The sequence below is a fragment of the Rutidosis leptorrhynchoides genome, chromosome 1, assembly GCF_046630445.1.
Source record: "Rutidosis leptorrhynchoides isolate AG116_Rl617_1_P2 chromosome 1, CSIRO_AGI_Rlap_v1, whole genome shotgun sequence".
Taxonomy (NCBI): Eukaryota; Viridiplantae; Streptophyta; class Magnoliopsida; order Asterales; family Asteraceae; genus Rutidosis; species Rutidosis leptorrhynchoides.
Genome location: NC_092333.1, coordinates 607,280,895 through 607,291,871, shown reverse-complemented (window position 1 = coordinate 607,291,871; position 10,977 = coordinate 607,280,895). Strand labels below are relative to the sequence as shown.

The 10,977-nt window shown below is 31.9% G+C and overlaps 1 protein-coding gene across 2 annotated transcripts; it reads left to right on the top strand.

Annotated features, from left to right (window-relative positions):
• The first annotated feature begins 3,803 nt into the window (after nt 1-3,803).
• LOC139852636 (pyruvate kinase isozyme A, chloroplastic-like) lies at nt 3,804-9,943 on the top strand. Of its 2 annotated transcripts, none has more exons than XM_071842863.1 (8): nt 3,804-3,916; nt 4,678-4,768; nt 5,244-5,468; nt 5,581-5,655; nt 6,982-8,030; nt 8,873-9,431; nt 9,513-9,546; nt 9,620-9,943. In XM_071842863.1, the coding sequence occupies exons 3-5, from the start codon at nt 5,352-5,354 to the stop codon at nt 7,018-7,020; spliced, it is 231 nt and encodes a 76-aa protein (XP_071698964.1). In that variant the 5' UTR covers nt 3,804-3,916; nt 4,678-4,768; nt 5,244-5,351; the 3' UTR covers nt 7,021-8,030; nt 8,873-9,431; nt 9,513-9,546; nt 9,620-9,943. The 2 variants fall into 2 exon arrangements, with proteins under 2 accessions (XP_071698964.1, XP_071698366.1); XM_071842265.1 differs by having other exon boundaries at nt 9,513-9,556.
• The last annotated feature ends 1,034 nt before the right edge of the window (nt 9,944-10,977 follow it).

Sequence of the window (10,977 nt, the reverse complement as noted above, 5' to 3'; positions counted from 1 at the left end):
TCATCATCTATCCTAACATCCTAATCAATACATGGTCATCATCATTAATTACCATGTATCCTGTATATCCTGATCAACTTGATTTTTATTTTGTATCTCCACCTTTTTGGCCCAAATTTGCATCTCGGTTTAGTGGAAGTATGGCCTGATCATTTTCAATAGTATATCACAGCCCAAATGACCAATCTTTACGACCCAATCAAGTACCACATACTATGGCCTAATTCAAATATCGATCCCATAAAAAAAAATACTTCGGTAGGTATGAAAGTATGATCATGTGTATCTCATTTTTCTTTTTCTTTACAGCTCAATATCCACTAGCAACTCTCATTATCAATTATTAAAGTTACCATTATCATCATTTTCATCAGATCATACATCATCAATCTCGTCACCAATATTATCTTAACAGCACCACTGTATCACTATTATCTATTAAATCTGATATCATCATAATATTCATCACATCAATAATCAAACCACCGTCTTCGTTACTACCCCGTAACACTATCATCGATTTCCGATACAAATCCAAGAAAATTAGTCCATGTATCTAAAAAGGAGCCCAATTAATATTTAATCGGCCCAATAGAAAAGAAGTCTCGACTCAATTTATGAAAATAGAATCATAACAGCCCAGCCTAGTTAAAGTTTAGCTGTATGGATCGATTTCTTCATATTAAAACTCGACGGTAACAGCTCATAGGGTTGTTTTGTTATATTTTTAAATTGAATGACTTTATGAAGTGCATCTCCACTATTTCTTTTAATATCCCAAGTGGTGTTAATCATTTAGTAATTTGTCGGCCATGATTGAGACCACTCAAAAGCAATAACAACAATAAACTAGTTGTTTGCGTGATAAAATAGAAATAGAAACAACAAGAAAAATGGTGATGAGTTGGTGGAGTTCTTGGGTAAATAATGGTGGTTTATTGAGTGGTCCTTAGACAGAAAACAAGTGGTATCGGTCCTACAGCAGTTCACGTACAATAACAACCACTTTTAATTATTTAGCAAGTGTGTTTGTGTTTTAGTTCGATGAAACCGGAAAACAGAATCCAAAACAAAAATGCAATTGATGATAGATGAAGATGATAATAGTCTATCATAGCTGTTCGATTCAGCAGATGGGAGATTTGTGGGTTTTGTAGTGGTTTCGTGGGGTTTAAAATAAATATAAACCGAAGGTAATAGCAGTTGTAATTATATATATAGTCGATGATTTTGGGTTGTAACCCGGATAAAACAGGAACTTACACAGTAGCAGTATGATGTTGGTATGGTGGTTCATTAACCGTTATTTGCAGTAGCAGTTAGTTTGAGTGACGCAGAAAGAGAAACAAGCATAGTAGAAACGGTTTCAAATAATGGTAAAATACGTTGATGATGGTGGTAGATTTCGAAGAGTGTGGTGTTGGAGGTTGACACAGAGACGTGTGATGGTGGTGGTAGAGGTGGTAGTGGTGATTCACGGTCACAAAGTGTTGAGGATTAAAGGTGATTGATTTTATGATGAGTTGTGTATGATCATATGTACATATATATAAATATAACAAAAATAGGTAGTAGATGGTTCACCATGGTGGTTTACATTGATGGTGGCTCAACAAGGTGGTGGCGGTTGAAGGTTGATCAAAGTGGTTTTGAGATGACTCTTGGCCATAAACATAAACGAGTATAGAAGAAGTAGAATAAGCGTGATCAAAGAGAAAGGAGCATGTCGGTGTTTTAAATGAGGGTGGTGATAGATATATATTATATCTATATATATGCAGTATGTAACTTAGATATTTATTAGAAGCAATATAGTAACATTTCATTATTAACCAAATTATGAAAATAAGTGGGGAGTTGTTAAGTCAAAAAGAAATGAATCCAGCTTAATTTAGTCTGTCGACTTTATCAAAAGCAAATAGTAATTTAAAAGGTTGATAGATATGCGTAACAACCTGACTGTGATTTCGTTTATGATATTTATATATCATATCATATATGTTACAATTAATAATAATATTAATAATACTAATATTAACATTAATATTAATATTAATTAATATTGATAATGATAATGGAAGTAGTAATAATAACATTAAAATTAATACAACAATTATATTATAATTTGTAATTATTTACATATAAATAAATTTTATAAATTTCTACATATAATGTTTATAAATTATTTATATTACAATATATAAATAATTATGTATTGAAATTATATACATATTACATAACAAGTTTTTTTTTTATTGTATAACATAGATTATTTTTCATTTTTAATTCTAACAACTATATCGCATAATATTTTATTAATATATTTCCATTTATTATATACATATATATTTATATATATATATACATATCTATTTACAATTTATTTGTTCGTGAATCGTCAGAAATAATCAAATGTTAAATGAATTCATGAAAATAGTTCAAAAATTTTGAGACTCAACATTACAGACTTTGCTTATCGTGTCGAGTTCATATAAAGATTAAGTTTAAATTTGGTCAGAAATTTCCGGGTCGTCTCACAATCCTATAAAATTAATGACATTTTTAATAAAAATCATGCGCGTAATTTATACGGTATACTTCAATATTATTTCTTCACAAACACTACATATGGATTCTTCTTCACAAGCCATGCATATGAATTATACTACTGAAACTCAAAATGAAAAAGTATAAAACATTATAATGAAATGCATTTATAATTTATTTTGTATAATTTCGCGAATTCGCGAATTATAAACTAGTATAATTTATAACAATAACAATATTAATTATTATTATTATTATGATTTTTCTTATAAAATCCTTCAAGATTGTTGTTAACACCCATAAAACAATTGTACAATCAACAATCCACTACTACAAAAGTAATAAATAACAACTATGAACCAACTTATGTGTGTTGCCTAGAGCCGAAATAGTTGTCGTCCTATTATTATTATTATTATTATTATTATTATTATTATTATTATTATTATTATTATTATTATTATTATTATTATTATTATTATCAGTTTCTACTCTTTATATATTAAAAGAAGATGGACTGCCGTAAAAAAAGATGGACTTTAAAAATATTCATTGGTCGAAATGGATAAATAATATTTGTAATAATATACTCTATACTATATACTATATTATAATAATAATAATAATAATAATAATAATAATAATAATAATAATAATAATAATAATAATAATAATAATAATAATAATAATAATAATAATAATAATAGTAGTAGTAGTAGTAGTAAATAAATAAATAATATTAGCAATAGTTTTCTGGTTGCTTTGTTTGACCGTGCCTTTTGGTGACGTTCTCTTACTTTCAGGTTTGGTCGTGAAGTTTGCTTTGAAGGTCTTGTGACTTTTTCAGTTGGGTTGTCGGCGGTCTCTTTTACGGAGTATATTGTTATGTTGTTTGTTAGTTGCGGTAGTGATCGGCGTTATCCTGATTGTCATCGTTGTTATTTTTCTTTATTTATTATAGCCGGTTTTTAGGTTTCCGTTTGTTTGGCGTGTTTAGACATATTTTTATTCCTAGCAAAGTGTGTTTCCACCCTGTTGGTGGGACCGTTTGTTTTGGTTTCGTTAATTTGTTTGGTTGCCTAGGTTGGATTCCTATTGTAATCGGTTGTACTTGTTGATCTTTGGATCCGTTATATGTTATCGTTTTTTTGCAAAAAAAAAAAAAAAAAAAAAAAAAGGTGATTATAAAATAAATTAAACAAAAAAAAAAAAATACAGTATCGCGTAGAAGTTACGCTGAATATTAACGGTCATATTATTCCCATCCATCTCCATCCATATGATGATTACTCACACCTAACGCAGCCTCCTTTCAACTCGATCATTCGCCGGTGGTTCAATTTAGGGTTGAGCGATAATAAAGAACAAGGTCGTTCTCCCTCTTTTTCTAAGTTCAATTAATTAGGGTTCTTCTTCCTTTGATTTTGTTACCAAACTCTGTCACTCTCTCATGTATTTCTTCATCAATCGATTGTTGTCTCCACGTCACGGCCTTCATACCCTGAATCATTGTTTATGTACGTTCTTTTTTTTATTAGGGTTTTCTTTTGATTATGTTAATAACGTCCTCATACCAAATTAGGGTTTCTTTTTCTTGTAGTCTTAAAATTCTTAAAAGCTAGGATTTTTTTTTTTTTTTTTTTGTTGTTGGAATCAGGGACTGTTTGCTTTCTTAAAATTTAGGATTTTTCTTTTGATTTTGTTGAGTTCTTTGAAACTGGGTTTTCTTTTCTTCTATTGTTATCAAATTTTTCCGAATTTGGGACTTTTCTTTTATCTATTTTATTTCAGTTTTGTAAAAATCCACGGTTATGGCACCTATGTCTTTTGGTACTAGTCTGGCTGCATTGATTTCTTGAAAAGATCTTGAACAATAAGCACTTAAAGAGATAGATATTGCAGTTGAGGTAATTTTGGTAACCATTGTTGTACATTCGATGATGAGATAGATAAGCACGTACAGGGACGATTTCTGCAACTTTATATCCTTTACATTTTAGAGCGATGTAATATAATATGTGCATCTTTCTTTATATACTAGTCATCAATTGCTATGTTATAATCTAAAAGTTTCTTTTGATTTTGTATATAAATATAATATAATTTAAATGAGTTAGCTTAAACTTGCAGATAGCTGGATTGGTTAATGTTGATTTTGCTGATGTACTAGCTATTATGGCAAATGCAGGCTCGTCGTTAATGAGAATAGGAACTGCAACAGGTTAGTATAAAAGCTACTACTTTGTTATGCATTACCTCTGTTTTGTTTTGTCTGTAATTTCATGTACCATATTTTTGGGGATGTCTGGAGTTTGATTATATGAGTATTGGAAGTTTTAATACTGTATAATCAGTTATAGTAAATTAAGATTCAGAAAACAAGTGCTTGAATTTGCTTATATTTGAAGTTGTAATAACATGTTAGACATTTGATTGTTTGGAAAATTCTGGTAACTGATCAATATAATGACTGAAAATGACAGAGAAAATCGATTAATGTGACTTCAAGTTGTAATAATTAAGTTGAACTGGAACTATTATGTTTCATTCATTTACGGACAAACACATTTGTAACATCACATGGCTATACTATACTATAGCAATAAAGGTGGTAGTTGTGAAATTTCAATTAAATCAGTACTTCAACTTCTATTTTTAGGTGTTTGATTTCATGCTTCAGAAATCTTTGTTGATAGGGAAGACAAGGGCAAGAGATGCTTGATGATCTTGGTATCGAGAGGGCTACAGGAATTGTGCGGTAGCGACTTTACATTGTTTGAGGTCTCTCTCTATCTGCATGCAAGATGAAGATCAAGAATTTGAATCAAGAAAAAAGATTTTGTGTTTCTGTGATGATTGATACCGAAGACAGTCAACTTCATGTTGTTGATCATGGAACTCCTCCTTTTGTCAAAACAGAGGTCTCTTTGACTCTTTGATACTTAATTTTATTTTATCTTATTCAACTGATCAATTACCAAAAAGATATAAAGATTCATTTTTTATTCATGTTTGACTATCATGCACGATCAGTTTGGTTCTTTACTACTGAAGAATGTGAGGGTTGTCGTTTCACCGTTCAAGCAAGCTATGAAGGCTTCGATGAAGGTTTGTAACTAATCTTAGTATAATTGCCCTTGTCATTGATTAAAAAGATCTTGACAAATAAGCACTTACAGAGATATATACTGCAGTTAAGGTAACTTTGGTAACTACTGTTGTACATTCTATGATCCAGTAATATAAGCACTTACAGGGACGATTTGTGTTACTTTATATCCTTTATTTACAGAGATAGATACTGCAGTTGATGTAATTCAGTATGGTTGCTAGCCTGATGTTACTTCTTTGTACTATTTTACATGAGTAATTAATTAATGTATCAAAGATGGTCACACAAACTATGACCTTATAATCTGGTATTAACGGGTTGAAATTGCCACCTTTACTTGTGAGGTTTCTAACTTAATGACCATACAATTTACTTATCTCTAAGTGCTTTTTGAATGGTGTTATTTTAGTAGCCTCCCTCCGTACATATCACACATGTCTAAACCAACAGGTAGCGAGAAATCTATTTAAACAAGAACCAGGTATTTTATATCATCCTCTTAAATATGTTCTGATTGATTTTTCCATGTCAATGAAAGTTGCACGAGAGTTTAGGTAAGATATCATGTAGAGTACAATCCCTTTAATATGCATTTTTCTAATTGGTTCTTTAAATAACTTTATGTTAATCGTTTTTAAATATTTGCTTATGTATCCTTGGCATTGGGCGACACTCCTCGCTTTCACTTCCTGTTATATTTCTTCCAAGGTATTTAATTTTTAGCAGACCTTTTCATAATCTATATATTTTAAATAATCAGCATTATATTTATTGATCACATGTTAACTTATATTTCTTATTCTATTCCAGGTATTGCTTGGACTTTTAGGCGTACTACTTGTCATGTTCTCTGTTATTGCATCGGTTAATTTTTTCGGTGCAGTTGGAGTAAACAATGTGATGTGATATTAGTGTATTACCATATTTCTTATTGGAGTAAACAATGTGATGTGATATTAGTGTATTACCATATTTCTTATTTGAGTATATGTTTCCTTAACAGAAAGACTATCAGTTCTTACAATAAAAAAATGTTTATAGAGGAAGACTAACATATCCAATCGCTTGATAATATATGGTTGTTGTCGAACTTTGACTAATTTGACTGGTGTGGGTAGACAACGTGTATTCTGGTACATGCGACAAGTGAAGTTGCATTTAGAAGGCCAAATAAGTAGTGTACTTGCAAAAGTTGGACCATCAATATCTATATGCCGTTGTAAATAAGTAATCCAGTTTTTCTAAGTTTTTAAAATTTTCTGTTGGAAGCTTATTTCCTATGCCAATATGCTGAGTTTTTTTGTGTTGCTTTGGATTTTTAGGTGATTGTGAATGAGTTGGGCAATTTTATGGATTTTTAGCTGAGGAGGTACGAACATGCATGATTTTGTTAATGCATGATTTTGTTTAAAGGGTTGGCAGTTGAGGAGGTATGAACTTGTGAGAAACATCTGCATTTCTTATAACTTACCCTGTGAGAAATGTGAACGATAAATATAGCAAAAAAACTAAAAGGGGGTCCATTCCGCTAATCGAGGTTTGTAACTTTCAGGTTTATATATATTATATTTATTTAGTTCAAAGACGTCCTTTTATTACCTTTTAAGTCTATTTTTCCATAAACTAAAACAAACTGACAATATGTCTGAAACATGACAATCTATTAAGGACGAGCTCTTACAAATGGTCGAATCCAAGAATCTGATCATATCCTATTCCTCTTAAAGTTCTCTTAAAGTAGAATTGTAAGTTAAGACGCAAGACTTAAAAGACCATTGGTTTATTATTTATTTTTCCTATTGTTTTTAGAATAATTTCATGTTAATCACGTTCTAATGGTTGCTCATATATCCTTGGGATTGGGCGACACTCTTCCAGTCACTTCCTTTTACTTTTCTTTCAAGGTATTCATTATCAAAATCTTCTAAATAGTAAGCATTATATCTATATTTTTTATTATTTTTTTAAATGGATATTTCGGCTTCACCCAGAGGGGAGTGAACCACCTTCGCAATCATTACCACCCACGCAAGCTACGGAGGAAACCCACCCGGAAACCGGGAAGGGAAAACCCCCGAGGAGATTTAAACTTGCGAAAATCCTCAAAGTTTGCCTCTCCTAGGATTCGAACCTAGGACAAAGTCCTCAAAGTTCAGCCTCCCATACCACTCAACCAAAGGCTCGGTGGTAAGCATTATATTTATTGATCACATGTTAACTAATAATTCTTATTATTCTATTCGAGGTGTTTATTGGGCTTTCTGGGGTACTACTTGTCATGCTCTCTTATTGCATCAGTCGGTTTCTTCGGTGCAGTTGGAGTAAAGTCTACACTCAATATCCTTAAGTCATCCCATTTGCTGTTCTAGCTGTAAGTTTCAAGTAGTTATATATATATATATATATATATATATATATATATATATATATATAGGGGCATGATCAATGGGGAAGTAACCAATCGGGGGGAAGCAATTTTTTTTTTTTTCTTCGTTTTTTTGAAAAAAAATTTCCAGCATCAAGATCACACGAAAATATGAACATTTAGAAGAGACACTTCGTGATGAATGTTATTATTTAGGCGGGAAAACGATCGACAAAAATAACATTCAAGATAATATTGTTCGTGAAGAATGTGAACGTTTTTTTCATGTTTTGTGAAGTAAAATTTAGCCCGATTTAGAGTTTAGGGTTTAGGGTTTAGGGTTTGGTGTTTTGGGTTTATTCCATAAACCCAACATTCCAAACCCTAAACCCTAAACTCTAAACCGTTCGTGTTAAAAACTCAATCTAAATCCTAAACCCTAAATTTCTAAACCCTAATATCTAAACCCTATAAACCCTAATATCTAAAAACTCAACATACGCTCGAAAAACACGATAATTGTTATATATTACTTCTTCGAGCGTTTTCCCGCCAAAATAAAAACATTTATCACAAAGTGTCTTTATTAAATGTTCATATTTTCATCCAATCTATAATGTTCGTGAACAAAGATTTTTCAAAAAACGGAAAAAAAAAAAAAATGCTTCCCCCCGATTGGTTACTTTCCCCTTGATCCTACCAATATATATATATATATATATATATATATATATATATATATATATATATACACTCAATGATTGGATTTCTTTTACTGCCTGATTTTGTCAATGAGGGCTGCATGAGAATTTAGAATGGATCTTGAAGAGTGCAAGCAATCCCTGCAGGAAAAATTGTTGGAATATAATTTTATTACTCTATATGAGTGCATTCAAAGGCCAACTATAACCAAAGCACACCAATTTAATTGAACGAGAACGAGCTCATACAAATGGACCATTTGGATGAAGAGTAATAAAATGTGATTAGATTTGTTTTTCTACTCGATTTTGTCAACTCAATGAGTGCTGCAGAGAATATGGCTAAGATAACATGAAGAGTACAATCCTTTTACTATGCTAAGAGATCATGAAGATTACAATCCCTGCAGGCAAAATGCATTGAAGTTTCATTAGCAATTGTCTATATTTGATTGGAGTCGGTGTTTCATGGGTGAGGAGTATCCCATAAATGCCAATCACTTAATAAGACATATTTGAGAACCAAATTATCATGAATATGGCTAAGGGTCATCTATTCTACATTTCTACCTACTACATGATAAGAAAAATGTGAATACTCCCATACAGGTACATTCATGTTGTATTTAGATGTTGGAGGAATATCCTTCAAATCACAAATGGGGTTCAACTTTCACCATATGCAAGAACTTGATGAAAATTTCAGGTCAAAACTCATTAAAGTCGACACTAAATAACGACACATCATTAGATATACGTTAAATCTAAGTGTGACATCAACTTTCAGGTTATATGGAACCTGGGTCGCTAGAAACTTTCAGGTTTGAGAAGGTGTGAACATCGTTTTCTTTTTATAACTTCAACAAATTTGTATTTGAACTTGTGTTCTTGCAGCTTTAGGTAGGCCATAGGAGTAGACGTGCAGAAGAGAAACAATACTTTGACAGCCACCTGACACATTTTTATAGAGTTGAGCAGGTGAGGAGGTATCTACATCCATGATTTTTTTTATTTCACCAGAATGTATAAATTTAAAGTTTGATATTTTCCTATCTAAAAATGTTGTATTTTTTATAATTAGCACAATTAACAACAACCGATATTAACTAACTGGTCCTAATGGCAAAAATTTCCATCCTGTGCATGAGAAACCACCAACTATTGTCACAGGCCAAAATATCAAGTTTTTTTTGTTACGTTTTTTTTGGACATCAGTTTGGGATCATCTAGGGGGACTTAACTACCCACGCGGTCATCTACCGTAGTTGCATAACCCGCCCCCAACTACTGCCTTTGAGGAAACTCGGACCAATCCGAGGGCATGGCCGGTAAAACCCTCATCCCCGCTGCCCCCGTAGTAAGCGAAAGGCGACCTGGGGGTGGATACTTCGCTAAGAGAGGCATGCCACTACCAGCTGAGCTACAACTCAATATTAGTTTCTTTGTTACATTGAGTAATTATTTTATTTAAATAATACGGAGTAATTGGTTCTTTGAAAAACTTCATATTAACCAGTTCTTTAAAATGTTTTCTTATGTATCCTTGGCATTAGGCGACACTCCCCGCTTCACTTCCTATTATATATCTTCCAAGGTATTCAATATCTAGCAAACCTTGTCATTATCTATTTAGAATTCATTATCAATATATTTTAATAGGAGAAATATTCATATGAATCCTTAATTTTGCTTGAGATCTTACAATCACATGTGATTGGATCTTATAATCACATGTGGTTGCTCCGTGTTTTTAATCCTAGCCATTGATCAGTGTTGCACAACTCGGTCGACTTGGTCGAGTACTCGAGGAGATATCGGCAGATTGGAGGAAACGAGAAATCGGCCACAAACTCGGTCAACCTTGGTCAACTCAGTCAACGCCGGTCAAACATGCAAAATTTTCAAATATATATATATTTTTTGTTTCTCACCTTTTTCATATTTCTTGGGGGCTAGAAAATGAATTTTGATGGCTAAAATTGGAAGTTATTTGTCGGAATTTGAGTTAAGGAAGAAAAAGTTAAAAAGAAAGAGTTAAAAATATAACTAAATGGGATGAGAATAACATATATGAGCTCTATAAGTTAATAAATAATATTATATATTTAAATATATGTAAAATATACTAAAAAACTAAATAGTCAACGAAAGTCAACATCCGAATTCTCCCCTAGTTCTCCTCGAGTCGCCGAGAACTCCTCAAAAACCTCCTGCCGAGTTCTCCCCGAGTCGCGAGTTTTACAACCTTGCCA

What these genes read in the sequence shown, in the direction of transcription:
- LOC139852636 (XM_071842863.1), top strand. Translation starts at nt 5,352, where the DNA reads ATGAAGATCAAGAATTTGAATCAAGAAAAAAGATTTTGTGTTTCTGTG. An exon ending in CTCCTTTTGTCAAAACAGAG is followed by an intron (nt 5,469 to 5,580) that starts GTCTCTTTGACT and finishes ATGCACGATCAG; the next exon opens with TTTGGTTCTTTACTACTGAA. An exon ending in CTATGAAGGCTTCGATGAAG is followed by an intron (nt 5,656 to 6,981) that starts GTTTGTAACTAA and finishes TTGGATTTTTAG; the next exon opens with GTGATTGTGAATGAGTTGGG.